General features: G+C 40.2%; 1 protein-coding gene across 1 annotated transcript in view; it reads left to right on the top strand.

The window, feature by feature from the left end:
• GRM3 (glutamate metabotropic receptor 3) overlaps positions 1-21,280 on the top strand; it is a 242,094-nt gene that overhangs the window by 132,467 nt on the left and 88,347 nt on the right. The window contains exon 2 of the mRNA XM_040260708.1: positions 3,716-4,327. Coding sequence (XP_040116642.1) covers positions 3,860-4,327 — 468 coding nt within the window. The 5' untranslated portion in view covers positions 3,716-3,859. The remainder of the gene's footprint in view (positions 1-3,715; positions 4,328-21,280) is intronic.

The raw sequence follows: 21,280 nt of genomic DNA, 5'->3' as shown, positions 1-21,280 counted from the left end.
CAGTATTCTCCTGACTGAAAACCAGTAAATGTAGGAATGTAGGTCAACTTGAGGCCACATCTTTCCTGGCTTTGTACAGATCTGCCTCAGCTACAACTTCCAAATTCAAAGGCAGCATTTTCTCCTGCTCTGCTGGCAGTCCTGTCATCAAAGACCATAACAGGGGAAGAACATTTGAGATGATTAGGTAGGTAATGAAATAGAACAACTGATTTCTCTAATTTCCACTTGCTATGTCACAAGTAAAATAGTAGAGTCATTTGCAAATATCATTATTGTGGATGTCTATATTCCTTCAAGAAATATTTGTTGAATATCGTCTGGATGACAGACACTATGCCAGGCCCTGGGTACACGAAGGTAAATACAACACAGGCCCTACATATGAAACAGATATGAAACACTATGACAGTCTGACACACACTACTACTTTCAGCATGATGTGACGTTTCATTTGAAGCCTTCTCTGGCTAAGAGCATTTTCTTAAGTAGGAAAACGGTAAGACTGTGTTGATGGCCTTCTTTTAATTAGCTATTCTCTTTCATTAGGCACATAAAACAATTATTTTGTAATGCCAATTTCAGTTTCTTTATCATTAGTGATAATGATCACAATGTCTTTTACCTTCCATGGCAGTTTTGCTTCAAAGGGAATTGCACATAAAGATCAAAGAGAGACCAGAACTGACAGGAAACAAACAAGATTCTACTACAGTATCAACCTCTTTAAAAATCTTTATTATTATTAGATTTTCTGGTGCCCTATGGCAGATCTCCCAGAGAAGCTCTGGGTTAACACTGAGTGTTCCAATCACTCCCACTGTGAGTGTGGAGGTTCATACCTATTAAATAAACAAAACCAAACTCAGGTGACTTGTGTGTCTCAAGAAAACAACCCATTACTTGCCTCACATAGAAGGAATAGGAAGCATATGGAAAGCCAGGTTTTAAAGGGTAATGCCAATAGGAGAAGGAAGAAATATCAAAGATGCTGAAATAAACACTGGACTAGTTCTTGTCTGGATGTTTTTGTTGAGTTTTGGTTCTTTTCTTCCTACCTTAAAAATCCTTAATGTTGTGCATTTCATTTATTCTAAATGAGCAAAGAAACAAATATGAATCATAATAACAAATGCAAATATTTCTTGATCCAGCTACAGTAGGAAGACAAAGCAAGAAATAAACAATTTGACTGAGGAAGGAAGATAGGAAAAAATTCTTGGCCTTTTCTGGTACTGACCACGATATCTTAAAGGCTAAGTTGATATTTACTGAACAAACAGTGTAGAAGGGCCTTCCCAGCAAAGAGACCAACATGTGCATGATGATGAACTCTTCCTCTGAAGTGAAGAGTTCAAATAACCGAAACATAAGGTTTCAAGGTAGAGGAGGCATGACACTGATGGGCATGGTGAACAATAAGACTTGAGAGCTTGCCAGATTCAAGATCATGGAGCATGAAGTCCTTCCTTCAACCTAGAGGCAATGGGGAGTCAGTATGAATTCATAAGAGATGGGCACTCTGAACAGCAATTAAGATTATACATTAGATGGAGTATCTCCTCCAATGGGACACCCAATGGCTAACATTTACTAGAATTAATATATTTGAGAGCACACTGGTGGTGTGCTTTTTAGACAGTCTGACTGAGCCATAAGCATCCAGGAAAGACCTCTCCTCCATAAAACCTCACAAATACATCATCATGCACAAAAGTGGGAGAGCAGACCCACATACTCAACCACACATACAGGGGCATTGCAACTGTGTGTTGTCAGGAAACTGTTGCAGGAGTCCCTGCTCTACCGTCTCTCACCTGCCTCTGAATATAATAAGCTTATATCACAAAGGGGATGGGCAAATTGAGAGAGTGTGCTGACCAGTGCTTACCCTAGTGCCAGGGAGCCACGTGTCAAGAGTACAACAGCAGGTCCGTTGGTTTATGTGCATGTGCAACCAGACAGCCCCACACCAGGATTTTTTCTTTTAAGTCCCCTGGTAAGACCCCAGCCTATTGTCAACAACATGATCCCCACCTTTACTTGATTCATAAAAGTTGCATATGTTCAAGCTTATCATGTAAAAAGAAGCTTGATTTAGGGAACTGGCCTAAGCTCCAGTGTACTGTGCAAACCCCAGCACTCATGCTTACCATTCTCCCTGAAATGTGAGGCCCATGTCAGGAGCTGCCTAACCCCAGCTGGAGAAGGCAGCCACCAGGCATCACACTTTCTCCAAAATCAGTGTTATATCAATGCTACAGGTTATACAATAAAAAATTGTGTAAGTTTACATTTGAGGAAGGTTATCTTTTCCTAATTCACAAAAAGATGCTCTGGGAGCTAGCATCAGCTCCCTAGCAATATACTGCTATTGTCCTGTTAGAGATAACAAGAGTCTGACGTTACGGATTTAAAAAGAAAAGAGGACATGGCTTTGGGAAGGGCTCTTTTGTGCAGGTTTTGGCTCAGAAGCCTGGGTACAGAGAAGAACCATTCACAGAGATGAGTAGACCCTGAGGTGTCAGAGGATGTGTGGGTAGAACTGTTATGTGTTACATTTGGTCACTAGGTCATGTCCAACTCTGCAACCCCATTGACTGTAGCACACCAGGCTTCCCTGTCCTTCACTATCTCCTGGAGGTTCTCAAACTCACATCCATTGAGTCAGTGATGCCATCCAACCATCTCATCCTCTGTCACCCCCTTCTCCTGCCCTCAATCTTCCCAGTATTTCCTCAGTCTTTTCCATTGAGTCTTCCCTTTGCATCAAGTGGTCAAAGTATTGGAACTTCAGCTTCAGCATCAGTCCTTCCAGTTCAGGGCTAATTTCTGACTGGTTTGATCCCCTTGCTGTCTAAGGGGCTCTCAATTGTAGTGCTAGAGAGCTGTTTAGCAGGCAGTTAGCCTAGGAGACTGTTAAGTGGTTGAAACTGTGAACACTAGTTGAGCTAACCCAAGAAAGGAGTATTCAGTACTGGAACTGAGATGTAATCGGACATGAATCATGAGAACAGAAACCTAGGAAGCAGAAACATGTAGAAAAGAATTAAGATTTCAATTAAGTAAAATGAGGACTACAAAGGGTTTATTGTTGAAAGACAGGGAATAAAGACTCATAGCCAAGTTGCTTCCCTGCTTCTGCTGCTGCTAAGTCACTTCAGTTGTGTCCGACTCTGTGCGACCCCATAGACAGCAGCCTACCAGGCTCCCCCGTCCCTGGGATTCTCCAGGCAAGAACACTGGAATGGGTTGCCATTTCCTTCTCCAATGCATGAAAGTGAAAAATAAAAGTGAAGTCGCTCAGTCGTGTCCGACCCTCAGCGACCCCATGGACTGCAGCCTCCCAGGCTCCTCCGTCCATGGGATTTTCCAGGCAAGAGGACTGGAGTGGGGTGCCATTGCCTTCTCCACTGAACTGAACATTACAAAACCCAGAGTCTGAACACTACTAAGTATAGTTTGTCAGGTCACTTCCTCTCTTTAGTCCTCAGTGTCCATTTCTGGGAGGTGGGGCCACTGAGAGCTATGTCACAGCAGGGTGTTGTAAGGACTGGGTGAGAATACTTGGGAGCATTCCTGGTGCACTGCTCCATATGTGTTTAGTAGATGGTAACTGGAGTCATTATCCCATCAAAGGTCTGAATGGGGACCATCAGTATGATCACTGTTGCCTTCTCTACCATTGTTGTTCATTCAGTTTTTATCTCTTTAGGAATTTGGTGACAGCCTCTGTTAGTCTGCTCCTCCTTTGCACGAAGGACAGAGCAAAGATCCAATTTGGCAATGAGAGAGGACGACTAGCGGGCAGCATTGGCGCCATCCACTGATATCTCCCAGAGGTACAGACACGGGACTCATGAAGATGTTGACAAGACTCCAAGTTCTTACGTTAGCTTTGTTTTCAAAGGGATTTTTACTTTGTTTAGGGGACCATAACTTTCTTAGGAGGGAGATTAAAATAGAAGGTGACCTCGTTTTAGGGGGCCTATTTCCCATTAATGAAAAAGGCACTGGAACTGAAGAATGTGGGCGAATCAACGAAGATCGAGGGATCCAACGCCTGGAAGCCATGTTGTTTGCTATTGATGAAATTAACAAAGATAATTACCTGCTCCCAGGAGTGAAGCTGGGTGTTCACATTTTGGATACCTGCTCAAGGGATACCTACGCATTAGAGCAATCACTGGAATTCGTCAGGGCATCTTTGACTAAAGTGGACGAAGCGGAGTATATGTGTCCTGATGGATCCTATGCCATTCAAGAAAATATCCCACTGGTCATTGCAGGGGTCATTGGCGGCTCTTACAGCAGTGTTTCCATACAGGTAAGACTGACAGTGTTGTTGATAAAACACTGTATCTCTTTGGTTTTATGTCTTTGGGGAACAAAAGGAAAATATCCTAATAGCTTCATCAATGGATGATATTAACCATGTAATTGTTCATTTCTGTAAGCCTCTGGTAATAGAGGTTTGCAGACAGAACAGTACTTGAGCAATGAAAATTGTTTAAAGATATAGCAGGTAGCTAGTGCAGCATATTGAGCTACTCCAAAATGCAGTGACTTAAAACAACAATTATTAATTACTATAGTTTATAAGTCTGAAGACTGGCTGGAGCGAGCAGATCAAGGCTAGGTTCAGCTGCAGGTAGCTCTGCTCCAAGTTTGTCCCTTATCCTCTACCTGGAATCAGTCAGCTAACCCGGTCATGTTTGTCTCAGTGATGACAGAGGTACAAGAGAATGCAAATTTAACTGCACAGGCCCCTTCCAAACTTCTGCATGCTTCACAGCTGTGACCATCCCACCAGCCAAAGCACCTCACAAGGCTCAGCCAGAATCAAGGAGCAGGGAAATAGGTGCCACCCACAACCCACATGCTGCTAAGTTACATCACAAAGAATGTGGTTACATCACAGAGCCATGACTTCAAGTCCTCAATACAAACAAGCACAAGAAGGTACAAAATCACTGAGCTCTATTTTTTTCCACACTAATTTTTTCCCAAGTGTTGCTTTATTCAGAGATAAATTATAAAAAATTTCTCATGGTATAAACCTGCAAATATATGCAGAGATGCTAGACAATTACTACCGAAAAAAATAGAGGGAACAATTTAGCACATAACTTAAACTAGATTAAAAAAAAAACAAACTGATAATTGGTTCTCATAATTTTGTTAGGGAAAGAAGGAACATATTAGTCAAACTCTTACAGTGCTCACAGGTCACAAAATTAGAAATGGAAAAGAGCTAAGAAATCATCCAGGTCAAAATTCTCATTTTCCCATGCCCTAGAAATATTGGTTTCATGAATATTCCCATTGGTAGGTAGCACATGAACTAGAACTTAGACTGATCTTTTGTACTTTGGGGCTCTTTCAACTCTCCTATATGATTTTTATGTTATATGAAGTTCAATATTTTTCCTGGTAAATGTGGCAGTAATACAAGTCCATAAGATATGAATCATAGACTTTGCTTCCTACCAAATGACTGTCATCAAAGCTCCATACACTAAAAGAAGTCATATTACACCCATGTTGTCTGTACATGTCACCAACCACTTAAATTGGCTCTACTCACATTGGAATAATCTTATTTCCATATCAGAGACTCAAGGCCTTTAAAATTCTACATAGAGTTCTGTGCTGCTCTAAACAGCTAGTGCAAACTTTTTTCCTTCTATAAGCATACACTCGTGAGTAATTAGGATAATTGATTTTTCATAAATATCCTTTGACTTCATTAGATGGATAGAAAATACTGCACATCTCAAAGCAAAATAATTTGCAGTTAATTTTGCCACTATTTCTACACTTGGATAACAAAAGATGGAATTTGCTATTTGAGAAGAGAAAACTAAAGTATATATTTGTCATACTTCAATAATAATTTCATCAGATAAGTGCCAAACATTTTATAAATATTTATTTGTACTCAATATTACCACTAGTAAAGAGTTACAAGTATGTTTTTCTGACCTTAGTTTCTCCCAATACAGTAATAGCACTCCACAGCAGATGTGTAACTATATATTTACCCAAAGTAATTAACAAACTGTGCTAGGCAAATAAAATTTTAATCTACTTTTATTTTTTTATTACCTATAAACTCCTCAAAAGAGGTCAGATTATCTTTTAAAAATGTAGGTTATTAAAACCCTGCACTTGTTCACAAGGGGAAAAACCACTTAATCATCAAAGGACCTGGCTTATTATTTCACTTATCTGGTCTATATCACTATAAAATCACAAATACTGATATGGTTTTTGTCTCCACATTATACATAAGGAAACTAAAACTGTCATGTTATATTGAAAAGGACATAGATTTAGGCAGCACCAAATGGAACTTGAACTCCAGCTCCACAATTTACAAAAAGTGAGTGAGTGTTAATCGCTCAGTCACATCAGACTCTTTTCTACTGTGGACTGTAACTCACCAGGCTCCTCTGTCCACGGGATTGCCATTTCCTCCTCCAAGGGATATTCCCAACCCAGAATCAAACCTAGGTCTCCTGCAATGCAGGCAGATTTTTTATCATCAGAGCCTTCAGGGAAGCCCCAATTGACAAGCTTATTTATAAAATAAGGAAAATACTATCCACTTAAAAAAGTTATTGAGAGGATAAATTGAGAGAAGCCATGGGAAATGCCTTACCAAAAAAAAAAAAAACCTAACAGATTCAATAAGCAGTAACTATTATGAACCTAAAATCACTGGAAAAATCGGTGGAAGAGCCACCTCTAACACTAGCTCCAAGAAGTCCCAAGAAATTGTTGCTGGTCCCTCATGTGCCTCGTCAGTCGGGTGATCTGTACGAAGCTCCCTGGGTGCGTCCTGCAACACCACAGGGGTGAGAGAGACCACTCAAGTCACGGAACTCAGCCTTGACCTCGAGGAACCTAAATTCTGGCTATGGATACAGTACTATTATGAAATAATAGTGACTACACTTCTGAATACATTCAAGGGGCTTACATGGTAAGAAGTGACCTTTGGGAAAGTTTTGAGGGTGACTGAGAGAATGAAAGCTGCACTAGAGAAAAGCTAATTGGGCCACAGGCTGAATGTAGCACTGGATCTGAGGAAGTCGATCAGAAAGACATGGTAGGAGTCTGTGAGCAAGAGGACAAAGACCTTGACAGCACTAAGAGGGTGAGCCGGAAATGAAAGGAGAGAGAGGGCTTCACTGCCCCCTTCCCGGTCCCCAGGTGCTCAGGCTCTGATTAGGCCCCCACTGGTCCCCTCAGCCAAAGGAAGTGGGGAGGTGGGGCCATCTGTCTACCCTCTGATCTCCAGGCCGCCTTCCAAGGAATCCCTCGCCATAGAGCCTTGCTTTCAGCTAAGCATCATGAATGAAAAGCAGTCTTAGGGGCTCTTACATAGCTAAGAATTCAGTTACCCTTGTTAAGCCTATCTGTCTTTAAATAAGAATTTTTTAAAGAAATAGTCAATAGCAATCCAAAGCGATAAATTCCTGATGGGGACTTTGAGACACTCTTGCACCTATATTAATGAGAGAAATGTTTTAGAAGACAGGCATTTTCTGGGTGCCCCTCACCCTCACTTTTGCTCAGGATGGATTCTGATCCTCTGCCCTGGTGTCTGGTAACTGTGGTGACAGCATGCAGCTGGTAGCCACAAAGATGCATGCCCGGTGGTCACCTCTGCCATCTATTTTCAACTGCTTTTAACTTCTTGAATAATTACTGGAAAATATCTGAGCTTGAACTGAGCTAGGGGGAGAAAAGAGGGTTAAACTGTAGGGGAAAAAAAAAAAATATATATATATATATATATACACTAAGATAAGTCCACCACACAATTACAAAGATTCCACTCATTTAATTGTTGCATCCAGTACCAAACCACAGCACAGAGTTTTTAGTCACAAAATCATTCCTGAGAGCCAGACTTATCAAGAATGATAAAATTTGTGCATCTTCTCTTTTGTGGTTGGGTCAGTTTAGACATTATCCTCTCCCCACTTGGCCAGAATAGCTTTACTCTTGGGATGGCTTCAGAAGGAACTTTTCTCTCCAGTTTCCTCTCCTCTCATTATCTTCCTACTAAAGAAGAATTCCTCTAGAAATCAGCAGAGGAGACACCCTCCACTGTATTAGTTCATACAACAGGCAGCCTGCAAACAGCAAAAACCACGTGAAAGGAGAAATTCTTTAATCTGTATTGCCATTGACAAAAAACAGAATATTTTCTTGACACTCTTAATAAGTAGACAAACCATTCTTTGGTGGTCCATTGTCTAAAGCAACAGAATTGATTTTTTAATTTGGCAATCAATGAAAGCTAGAATCAAAATCCTTCTTTATTAGCAAATATTCATGGGGTCCATTCACCACCCCATCTGGTGAATAAGCTTCTTTTCAAAGTATTTTAAAGACTGTATTCCACTCTCCTCTATAAGCCTGCAACCCACCCACTTGGGGAAAAAAACTATTTATTCAAGTAGAAAAGCAGGTTGGTTGCCTTTAGCAAGGCAATTGTCTACATGGTACTATTGTGAAGCAGTGTTTACACCTGTGCTTTTTCAAACAGAGCTCCTAAGTTGTTCAGTCAAAAAAAAAAGTCTCATGAATTGTTCCAAAATATTCCTCACTCCTTTCAGGAGATGTCTATTTCCTTAGCCAAAGCAAGGTCAGCTGCAACAGAACAGGCATAAGTTGACCCAGTTATTATTGCATCCCTGAATGTTAAAGTAGCCTCAGTGATAAATGGATATTTGGGTTAAATAGCTCATGCAAAGGGCAGAAGAGAGCCTTGGAAGGATCCTAACACCTCTTTTCTATGCCTGACACAGTAAAATCTTTTTTCAGAATTTTTAGCACTAGTCACATCCCAAGAACTCCCTGATCCTGGGAGGTAGTCATTATATCGTTTACCGTGACATGGATTTGGACATGTCATGCATTGCTCACACCAAGTCCCTGAGAAGAGTAGCTCAAACTAAAGCCCTTGCAATAAGTTTCCCAGATTTTATCTAGATAGAGTATGAAGAATAGCCTATAAAGGCACTAAGCAGTCTATTCTTCCTCCTCCACCCAATTCCACAGTGAGAAAGGGGACCAGCACTCCAGTCAACCTATATTAAGTATCGTCTTCCCTTAATGATTCATTCCTCCTTTAATTCAAATGCTGTGGGGAAGAATCACACATGAATTCCTATTATCATAGGAAAATCAGAAAACAGTTGAAGGACTAGGTGTTACAAAAGGCCGCATAGGGTTAGCTGTGTCCAAGTATCAGATAGACTCCAGAATGGAAAAATAATGCTTTTTTTTTTTTCTGTGGAAAAATAAATAAATTTAAATTAGAGCAGAGTTTCTCAACACTGTCACTATTGGGCTGGATACTCCTGCTGTGCGGAGCTGCCCTATGCACTACAGTTTGGTTAGCAGCATCATTGGCCCCTCCTTACTAGACTGCACGCCAACAGGACCTTAAGTTGTAGTGCACCCAAATGTTTCTATACACTGTCAAACAACAAAGTTCTCCCCCTTCCCCATGGACTAGTGCTGACTTAGAGCAGGGTATATCTAGAGCCACCATAAGGAAGAGTTATTAGAAACAAAATGATAGTCCTGAACAAGGAGGCTGTAAGTCCTTAGTCGCTGGAGTTATTCAAACAAAAACTGACCTATATATAATTGAGGAGACAAAGCAACATATTAGTATCTGAATTGTGTTGCATTGAAGGGCATTTCTTAATTTTATAATTATATGGTGCTAAAGCAAAATACTCTATTAAGATGAGTGATTATAATGAAAGTATCTAAAACATGAAACAAAATAAATTATAGACTCTTTTCCATTGGGATTAATTTGAAGAAGTCTAATCAATTGTTACTTCACTTGATTATGGTAGTATTTGTGTGAGTTTGGTAAATCAAGCTTCTCAATTATGTACTAGTTACAACTAGGACACATATAATTTCACTTTCATTAGAAAATAAGCATTTATTCAGTTCAGTTCAGTTCAGTTCAGTTGCTCAGTCGTGTCCGACTCTTTGCGACCCCGTGAATCGCAGCACGCCAGGCCTCCCTATCCATCACCATCTCCTGGAGTTCACTCAGACTCAGACTCAGCCATCTCATCTTCAGTCGTCCCCTTCTCCTCCTGCTTCCAATCCCTCCCAGCATCAGGGTCTTTGCCAATGAGTCAACTCTTCGCATGAGGTGGCCAGAGTACTGGAGTTTCAGCTTTAGCCTCATTCCTTCCAAAGAAATCCCAGGGCTGATCTCCTTCAGAATGGACTGGTTGGATCTCCTTGCAGTCCAAGGGACTCTCAAGAGTCTTCTCCAACACCACAGTTCAAAAGCATCAATTCTTCAGCACTCAGCTTTCTTCATAGTCCAGCTCTCACATCCATACATGACCACTGGAAAAACCGTAGCCTTGACTAGACAGATCTTTGTTGGCAAAGTAATGTCTCTACTTTTGAATATGCTATCTAAGTTGGTCATAACTTTCCTTCCAAGGAGTAAGCGTCTTTTAATTTCATGGCTGCAGTCACCATTTGCAGTGATTTTGGAGCCCCAAAATATAAAGTCTGACACTATTAAGCATATGTATTTTAGGTTCAGCAAGAACACTACTGTGTAGACTAGGTAAGGGGAAGCAGAGAGCATGCAAAATAAAATGCATAAATTTTATTACAAAACAGAAACAGGCTCATAGAAATAGAAAACAAGTTTAGAGTTACCAAAGGGGAAAGGAGAGTGAGGATATATTAGGAGTTTGGGATTAACAGAGACACACTACTATATATAATAGATAAACAATGAGGAGCTACTATATGGCATAGGGAACTATATTAATATCTTGTAACAACCCACATGGGAAAAAACTCTGAAAAAGAGTATCATTTTGCTGTATACCTGAAACACTGTAAATCAACTGTACTTCAATAAAAACATTTATAAATAGTAGACATTTTATGAGCCCTTGAGGCATCTATAAGCAAATATCAAATCCATACATAAAACACGTACAAGAACTGAGAATCAGTTGACCGTGTAAGTGCTAGGAGACCAGAGAGAACAACGGAATGAGCAGAAGGGAATGGAGGTAAAGAGGGAAAAGACTCTTAGATCTGTGTGAACAGAAGGCGGATCCGTGTGAACAGAAAGCTTGCCTTTGAAGTGTCCCTGGAAAGCTGCTTTCTCATAGTCTAATGATGTATACTATCTGCTCATTCTTGCCTAAAAAGGAGAACATAGTGTTTCTTCTATCTGGAATGCACTGTCCTTTAGCCATTTGGCCAAGCCAAATCCTTCTCTCTTTCAGTTTTCAACTCAGACACTGTCCTTTTAAAAAAAAAAAAAATCCATTTTATTTGTTTTTACCTTTTTGGCCATGCCACACGGCATATGGAATCTTAGTTCCCTGACCAGGAATAGAACCCATGCCTCCTACAGTGAAAATGCAGAGTCTTAACCACTGTACTGCCAGGGAAGCCTCATACTCTATCTCTTTTGAGAAATGTTTCCCAAGCTCCCACTACTTAAGCACACACCTGCATTACTAGCTTATTAACTATAATTATTCCTTTGCATATCTATTTTCCTACCTAACAATAAGCTACTTGAGTTCGGGAACCACATCTTTTATCTTTGTATTGAGGGTACCTAAAACAATACCTCCACCAAGTTGAGAGTAAATGCTTTTTGAATGAATTGAAAGAATTAACAGACTGATAACCTGCTGCCTGTCCAGAAGGCTGGAAATCTCTGAATGAATCTTGGGTTGCAGATCACAACCATGACCTACTTATTCTAGGTCAGTCTGGATGATCATAGATGAAAAATAAGCATTTTTTCTACAACGGAAAACTGCATATGATACAAAAGACAGATGATGTAGAAAAGTGAGCTTGTGGGACAAACTCCTCCCACACCCTCCCCACCTTTACTGTGTGCCACAAAAGATGCCTTGATTTGAGAGTAGCTCTAAGGGTTCCACTCCATTTGTCCTTAGACTGACTATTCCCAGAGACTACTATCCAACACTCAACATAGGTGGGCACCCAGGGCCATTCCAGATTAGGTTAGTGCCCCGATACTTACTCTAATCAAGCTGTCTTCAGTCTGTCCACATAAAGAATATAGTGTTGACTATGCCAGATTCTGTGCTCGGAGCCAACATGAAAGACAAGGAAACGTCATCCTATCCTTAAGACAAGTAGAGTGACAGCATTAGAAATCCACTCACCAATCCAGCTTGAGTGCCTCTATCACTAGAAAAGTACAAATGATTGTTGCATTTAACGAGCTTAAAATTGCAGACACAACAATCACAGCACAGCTACAGCTATACATTTTTAGCACGCCTTCCTAAAAATTTCAGCTCAGTGATTAAAACTCTGGGTGCAGATTAACTAGAATTTATTTAATCCTTGCCTCTTTCCTCATTTCTAAGACTAAGATATTAATAGTACCTCTTTTACTGGGTTATTGCATGAATTAAATGAGAAAATACCTGAAAACCAGGTTTAAAAAAATAGAGTTTCACACATAATGAGAATTAAACATTTTAGATTTTAGTATATATTTTCTGTTGGCTTTAAAAAAATAAAAATACAAAAAAACTTTCAACATCTCCAGTGCAAGAGGAATCGTTCCAAGAGGAATTGAGGTTCATGAGGGTCAAGTACCAAGTTTAAGTTTCTACCACTTTACAAGTAGTGGAATCAACATTAAAATCTAGATAGCTGGCCTCTCACACTGCTATCCTGATCGCCCCCTCTCACAGCCTAAGTGTCAGAAAAACTCAAGAATTATCTCAGATAGAGTCTTTTCATTTATTTCTTTCCCAGGCTTTTCATGCTAAAGCAATCTCACAAATCCCACCCCATACTCCCCCCACCACCACCCCCATCCAAACAGGGCTGTGTTATTTAAGGACTTTATCACAGGGAGGGAGGCAACAGCAAGAGCAATTCAAAAATGCTTTTGTTAACATTGTTTCACTGTAGAAATTTCTCGCCAGAGGTAATTATCTAAGATGCACTATTTGTCTTCCTTTGCTTTGGAGTTAATTTATTCCTTAATTAATTCTCCTTCTGTCATGTATCTATTTGGAAACTACTCATGAAAAACAAGAGGTTACCATCAGGACCACTGGCCACAGGGCAGTAGAATGGCCCGTGACTGAGAAGCAGCTTCTGTGGCGTTCACACGTCTAGGATGGAGATCACGAAGTGAAAATCAAGGGGTACGGGCATTCCCGAAAGATCAGTGAGTGTTTCATAATATCGTACAATTATAGATTAATAGGTCAGCTCCTCAATGTAGGACTGCTGAAACTTTCAGTTAAAATGAAGTTGTGATTTTGCTTTAACAACACAAAGTTCTCTTTCCAAATCACTATTAACTATGTGCCTTTTTAATAGCTCAATATATACAAGGCCCAGGATTTCAATATGGAGAGAGCTAATAGGTAACAGTTTATAATCATGAAAGTATTGATTTAATGCAGAATAGAAGCTCTTTTACAGTTCTCTGAAAAACGCAGTTGAAAACTTAGAGTATTTTCGCAATAGTGGACTCTGAAAATTCAAGAATAATGTTCCAAAACCACCTGCAGTTAAACTCTAACAAACACTGCTACTCTAGGCCGTATAGCAGTGGGACTTGGAACACTAAAATTGTGGTGTCGCTATTTTTGACATCACCACCTGGTATATTATGGAAATCCCTCTGTTACTAGTGACAAAGTCTTGATTCCTGCCAGCTCCTTGATTTTACATTCCCACAGAGGGAACTGTAAAATACAAGCAAATACAATAGGGACAACATCTTCAAAAATCATATTCCAAATATAGACCAGGTTTACTTGCCAAGTGGTCAGAATGGCAAAGCATATTGAGACATTTGCCGTCACTTATTCGGTCAAATTGGCAGGGCGGGCATCCCAGGGACTAGCAGGTCCCCACCAGGCACTGTGTCTCCACTTTGGGTAGCTGCCATTAGGTTCACAATGAGGCCTCAGAGAATACAAACCAGGCAATTAAGCTCTCCCAGTGTGGAAAACAGATGTGATGGAACACACAACCTATAATTTGTTCAGGATTTTTCTCCAAAAAGTAACTTTCCATCAAAGTAAAAAGGACATATGTGCATTAAGCATATATTACCTATATTGACACAGTAGTTTTAAGGAATATCATTTATACAAGATTTAAGAAATGTGACAATAAATGTAGGCTGGTGTCATCCAGCAAACTTCAACTGCTATCAGAGTTCACTTAACTGAAGCTCTGTTTTTATTTCTACCTGGAAGAAACTGCTTATGCCCTTTTTCTGAGATGCTTCCAGGGATTTAAAAGTTCTTTAGCCTTTTTATAGTCTCCAGTGATGAACATTATTTATGACCTGCTTCTTTTCAAGAAGATTTCAAGGTGACCCGTAATGACACAAACAGGAGAACAAATTAAGACATGAGTACTTAAATAATTATTACCAACCAAATAAATGGTTTTAATGAACTCAGGTTTTATTTTTTCACCTCCAATCTTGACCTTTCTACTATTAGCTTATTAATTGCTATTAGGATTACAAGGTCCCTGGCCTTCAAAACCTCACAGCCTGAATCAGAATGAGTATGTTGTCCATCTGATTACCCTTCCCTGACTTTCTTTTCAAGTTGGATATCATCCACTGTGGCCTGCTTAGAACATAACTTTTGTCATGTCATTCCTTTATTTAAACTTTGTAACGTCTTTTTATCTCTTAAAGAAGAAAAATCAAAATCTTTATCATAACATGTGAAATACTTGGCAGTCCAGCCACAATCCTTTTATTCTTCCTCATCCCACTAATCCCTCGAGAGCACTGGGTACCCTGATAACACTCAATAATCTGCTACTCGTAACGCAGATGTGAATTTGCCCATCTCTGCCTTTGTGCTCATCTTTCTGCCTGAAAACTTCCTTTCCCTTCCTCTGCTTGGTAAATGTTCACTTGGTCTTCAAGATCAAGTCTAAGTGTTACCTCTACGTGGGAACCCACCATGACTCATTTGAACCTGCTCCTCCACCTGTGTTTTTGTATATGTGCATGTATTTCAAAATTTTATCCTTAGTATGCGTCTTTGTCTCCCACAAGACTACACCTTCCTAGAAGACAGTGGGGGTACATTACTCATCTTAGGACAATATAAATTTGAGAATAGTGTCTTGTAACATCAAAGTCAATTGAAGTTTGATGAATGAATGACTGCTGGATCAGCCATTCCCACCGCCTCTTTCATTTTTTGAACATTTACTAAGTGCCAGCTGGTGAGTTAAGTGCTTCACAAGTATTATCACTTCATCCTTAAATAACTTCACCAGCCAGAGACTACTTATTCCCTTTTTACAGAAGAGGAGACTGAAGCTTAAGGAATTAAAATAACTTAAATAAACCAATAACTTAAAAAACTAAATTCAAGCAGCTAGCGAGAGAATGGGCTGATATTCCACTGCTGGCCTATTTGATGCCAATCCTGTGCACTGAATGGTTACCCTACTTGCTTATATACCTGACAGTTCTGTCGAAGTGATGAACATTTAACAGGAAACCCATGAATAGCATAGTTTTATTTACTACAAATAATATGGTATATAACCCTCTGTCCTAAACTATTGCAAAGGATCTCAGAAATAAAGAAAAATCATTTTTTTAAAATTAAGCTACAGTCCTTAGCTCTTGCTACACATCCTCAACAGTTTCGGACTTCAGTTAACAGTAAAAAAGGATAGGAGTGTCTTTTTTAATCAATAGGACTAAATTTATCATATTATGTTATACAAGTGACTTCAGGGGCCACAGAAAAATATGGATTTGTCCAACTTGTGGCTTTGTTAAATCCTCAAGAGGCACTGTAAAAAATCAATATCCAAGGCACAGAAGGATGTGTTTTTAACAGGTCTTTTGCTGTCCAGTCATCCTTGAAGTCTTTTTGCAGGTGTCACTGGCAAACACTAACACGCGCTGGACCAGATATGCCACAGACTTTCTGATCTTGTTGTTACAGACTGCAACTCAGGCTCACTCAGTCCCATGATTCTCTTAAAAATGATTTCATGAGGGGAAAAGGAGTAAAGAGCAGATACAGGCTGATACAGTAGGCAAAATGTCATCTTATTCCCGTTCTAAGTATCCGCTAAGTCTAGTTGGAAACAACGTCATTCCTGAGACAGTGCCTTGTTAGAAAGGGAGGGAGACAGACCCTTGTCAAATGTGGGTTTTTACGATGAAAAACCTGACATGTCTGATGATGCCAGTCTCCCGGGAAAATGTGATTCAAGGGACCCTACATGGTCTACATAGCACTTCAGCCTCAGTGATAAGGGATGAGAATGCCAAAATGGCTAACCTTGCTATTTATAAATTACTTAGTCACAAAGGAAGAAAATGAAATGTCTGACAATACGGGTTACAAACCACAGGTGTTGAGTGCAGAGATTTCAGGAGAGAGAGAGATAGCAATCAGGGTTACTATAAGCCATTTATTAAGGTTTCTACCATGATTAAAGAGTCCTTTTCTGGAACATCCCTACAAAATCATAAGGACTTTGTCATACCATTAATGGGAATGGCAGTACAAATCTTGGACTAGAGTGTTTTTTGTGCTCACTGCACATAAGAATCAGTGACTTTTGCAGATTAAACTGAGAAAATTGGCATTTGCTATGCTCTATGACTTCCTAAATCCAGATTAATCTCTGACCCTCAAACATGGGCTCCAGTCAACTCATTTCATGCAAAACATTCCCAGACGTGCTGCAGGTAGTATAGTCCAAAACAAACAAACAAACAACAACAAAAAAAAATGACTAATCCTTTCTGCAATAACAATACGATTGCCATCCTTTATGAGCAGATAACTCATGTGATGGGAACAGCTTGAATCCCTCAGGCAGTTTCTCAACTACACACCACCTCCAGTTTCATTTTAAAATCCAAGCCAGTCTGAGGTTTCTGTACAGCTAATAGTACAGCTTGATCATTCTCAGTAGGAGGGTCACGGTGGTCTCATCCCATAACAACTTTGAGAACTGGCTTTATGTAATAACACGGGTTATAAGGTAGCAGATGGCTTAAAGTACAGTAGTCTTGTGGGCTTGTATATAATCATTTAATTAGAAGAATGAAACAAAGCATTCAGCACTGCATGTGTGATAAAACAATTAAAGGTGTAGCTTATTCTTAGAAAACAGCCCCAAAGTGATATGGAAACAACACCAAATGCAAAGGCAAACCCTTGGAGGTTGTTATCAAGCCTCCTCATTCCCAGGTTAGCACCAGTGGCTTATTTTTCAAAAGCATACAGTTCAGCTTTGTAGATAGGACTTTTCTTGGGAAGTAATAATTTGATGCCTCTTTACCATCTGGAATTCTTATAGCTAAGCACAGGTCCCCGTAAAAATCAGCTATTGTTGTCCCCATCAGCCTCAGAAGATAATAACCACAAAATTTCTGAGAAGAATCCTCATCATGGACAATCACTTTAGTAGGACACTTACTTCTACTAGACTCTAGACCTACATCTGCCTTTTTGTCTTCTGTTGAATAAAATGTCTGGCATTGTGTCACCACAAAAGGCATGAAGCTCATATTTAAAATGGGTATGTCATATCCCTTATATGCGGACTTTAAAAAGAAAAGATACAAGTGGACTTACTTATAAAACAGAAAGAGACAGACTTAAAAAAATGAAATTGTGGTTGCCGGGGGGAAGGGATAGCTAGAAAGTCTGGGATGGACATGTACACACTGCTATATTTAAAATGGATAACCAACAAGGACCTATGTATAGCATATGGAACTCTGCTCAATGTTATGTGCCAAGCTGGATGGAAGCGGGATTTGGGGAAGAATGGATACATGTATTATGTGTGGCTGAGTCCCTTCACTGTTTACCCAAAACTATGACAACATTGGTAATCAGCCATATCCCAATATAAAATAAAAGTTAAAATAAAAGTTTGGGGAAAAAGAATATGTATCTCAGCGAAACTATAAAATAAAATGGGTATGTCATGGATGTCCTGAATGGGAAGAGTGACTACAGGATGTGGAGGCTCACGGTGACTGACATTTCTAATTCATATTCCGTTTTTTCACAACCTCAAAGAATAGACTACCCCAGCTCTTTCCCAAAGCTTACACTCTTTTATCCCTATGATCAGAGCATCATTGAAATGAAGCATGACACCTAGAATTCTAAAGACTTCCCATAACTTGTTAAAAAAAAATGCCAGGAGAAAAAAACTCCCAGATAAATTGGTCTTTAACTCAAAATTCTCAACAGCCAATGAGGATAATTTGGCTACCTTCAGGAGCCTGAATCCATAGTCAGCTATTGATTATTGGAAAAACATTCCCAAGAAAGAATAAGAACAGAGCAACTAATGTGAGTAATGAGGGTTTGGCTGCTTACGTATCTGTACACAATGCATTAGTCTGCAGAAAAATCTTACCTTATGAACAGACCTTAGTATGGGTTCATTTGATGAAGACTTCCCTTGGGTATATGTTTATCTGATTCCTCCTTTAGGTTTATATGGTTTGAAAACTAAGGCTCCATGATAAGGCCCTTAGTTTGTTTTCCTTAAGATAAAAGGATATTGCACCATATTGCACGAAGGAAATTGGTGCAATAACCAGATCCAGTTGGCATTATACTGACTTCCTTTTGTATACTCCTAATTAGTTACACAGAGGTAATTTGGAGAAATTTTGGTTTTAACAGTATGAAAACCTTTGCTTCAGCTACCTTAAGGTCTAAGCCAATTGTCTATGTATCATCTCACTTTGGTGAAGACTTGACAATGATTAGCGAAGAATCTACAATGCACAGAATATTGTTTATAGATAGTGTTTGACAGGAGTTTACATTGCTTACTGGGGTAGTTAGTCTGGGGGGGATTCCCACAGAAACGTATCGTTGCAATTAGAAAAGCTCACATGGAAGTGCAGCAAACTATCCACTCATTCATCAGCTCATTTATTTAACAAATAATATGTCGCGCCGGCTTCCCAGGGAGCACTAGTGGTAGAGAACCTGCCTGCCAATACAGGAGAGACATAAGAGATGTGGGTTTGATCCCTGGGTCACAAAGATCCTCTGGATGAGGGCATGGCAACCCACTCCAGTATTCTTGCCTGGAAAATCCCCTGGACAGAGGAGCCTGGCGGGCTACAGTTCGTAGGGTCACAAAGAGTCACACATGACTGAAGCGACTTAGCACACACACACGCACGGCACACCTCTTTTACTCCACAAGGCATCGAAGGAACGGAAATTAACAATGCACATTCCCTGGCCTTCAGAGTTTTCACTCCAGTAGGGAAATTAGTGAATGATCTAGAAGTCACCTTACATTTTGATTGGTGCCATGAGGGAAATACATAAAGGAGTGACAGTCTCAGAAGATGGGTGCACAACTCAGCCTGAAGTTCCTTCTCAGAAAAGGGGCCCTTGAATGGATTCACTGAGCAGACAAGTGGTAAAAGTCATTTTAAGCACAGGGAACAACATAGGCAAAGGCACACAGATTTGAGAACACAGTATATGGGAGAAACTAGATAGTTCATTGGGAGACAGAAATAAAAGGGAAATAGTAGCAGACATTCAACATTATATGCCATTGATGGTTGGACAACTATTGCCGGTGACAGCCATCCTGGGGCTTCCCTGATGGCTGAGCAGGTAAAGAATCCGCCTGCAATATAGGAGACACAGGAGACACAGATTCAATCCCTGGGTTGGAAAGAGCATGGCACCCCACTCCAGTATTCTTGCCTGGAGAATCCCATGGACAGAGGAACCTGGAGGGCTTCCATGGGGTAGCAAAGAGTTGGATATGACTGAGCAACTAACACTTTCACTTTCACTAAAACTGCAAAAATGAAACAAAGGCATAACTGCTAATTAAAACCATCACATCTGCTGGAAAACATAACAGTAGCTGGTCAAGCCAAGCATCTTTAGCATTTCTCAAATCAAAAAAAAAAAAGTCCATACATTTGTGACTTGAGAGGTTGCATTGAAAACATTGCACTGCCTCAGTTCAGTTCAGTTCAGTCGCTCAGTTGTGTCCGACTCTTTGCGACCCCATGAATCGCAGCACACCAGGCCTCCCTGTCCATCACCAACTCCCAGAGTTCACTCAGACTCACGTCCATCGAGTCCGTGATGCCATCCAGCCATCTCATCCTCTGTCGTCCCCTTCTCCTCCTGCCCCCAATCCCTCCCAGCATCAGGGTCTTTTCCAATGAGTCAACTCTTTGCATGAGGTGGCCAAAGTACTGGAGTTTCAGCTTTAGCATCATTCCTTCCAGAGAAATCCCAGGGCTGATCTCCTTCAGAATGGACTGGTTGGATCTCCTTGCAGTCCAAGGGACTCTCAAGAGTCTTCTCCAACACCACAGTTCAAAAGCATCAATTCTTCAGCCCTCAGCCTTCACAGTCCAACTCTCACATCCATACATGACCACTGGAAAAACCATAGCCTTGACTAGACGGACCTTAGTTGGCAAAGTAATGTCTCTGCTTTTGAATATGCTATCTAGCTTGGTCATAACTTTTCTTCCAAGGAGTAAGCATCTTTTAATTTCATGGCTGCAATCACCATCTGCAATGATTTGGGAGCCCCAAAAATTGAAGTCTGACACTGTTTCCACTGTTTCCCCATCTATTTTCCATGAAGTGATGGGACCAGATGCCATGATCTTCGTTTTCTGAATGTTGAGCTTTAAGCCAACTTTTTCACTCTCCTCTTTCACTTTCATCAAGAGGTTTTTGAATTCCTCTTCACTTTCTGCCATAAGGGTGGTGTCATCTGCATATCTGAGGTTATTGATATTTCTCCCACAATCTTGATTCCAGCTTGTGTTTCTTCCAGTCCAGCACTGCCTAGTCCAGGGTAAATTCAAACCACACAGAAAGTGGATACTCCTCAGGTGTTTGAACACTGAACATAAAACTATAATACACTATGTGCAGAAAGGGCTTCTAGGAAACCTGGATGCAGTCTTTCAGGCCTTAGGAAACAACGGGTTCTGCCATAAGGTCTTGGTGTTTCCTACATAAATCATAAAGCCAAACTTGGTAACAATATGTATAACTTGAAGCTTTCAAATTCCCAGCTGAAATGACCCCTGGTTTCTTAGACCACTGTTTTTACCTCTGTAGATGGTCAGGCAGTAAATAAACATCTACAGAGTTATCTCAAAGTACAGAACTTACAAATGAAAAAGTATATTTTT

This window comes from Oryx dammah, unplaced genomic scaffold (genome assembly GCF_014754425.2).
Source record: "Oryx dammah isolate SB20612 unplaced genomic scaffold, SCBI_Odam_1.1 HiC_scaffold_18, whole genome shotgun sequence".
NCBI lineage: Eukaryota > Metazoa > Chordata > Mammalia > Artiodactyla > Bovidae > Oryx > Oryx dammah.
The sequence above is the reverse complement of the archived record's forward strand: the minus strand, read 5'-3'. Positions and strand labels throughout refer to the sequence as shown.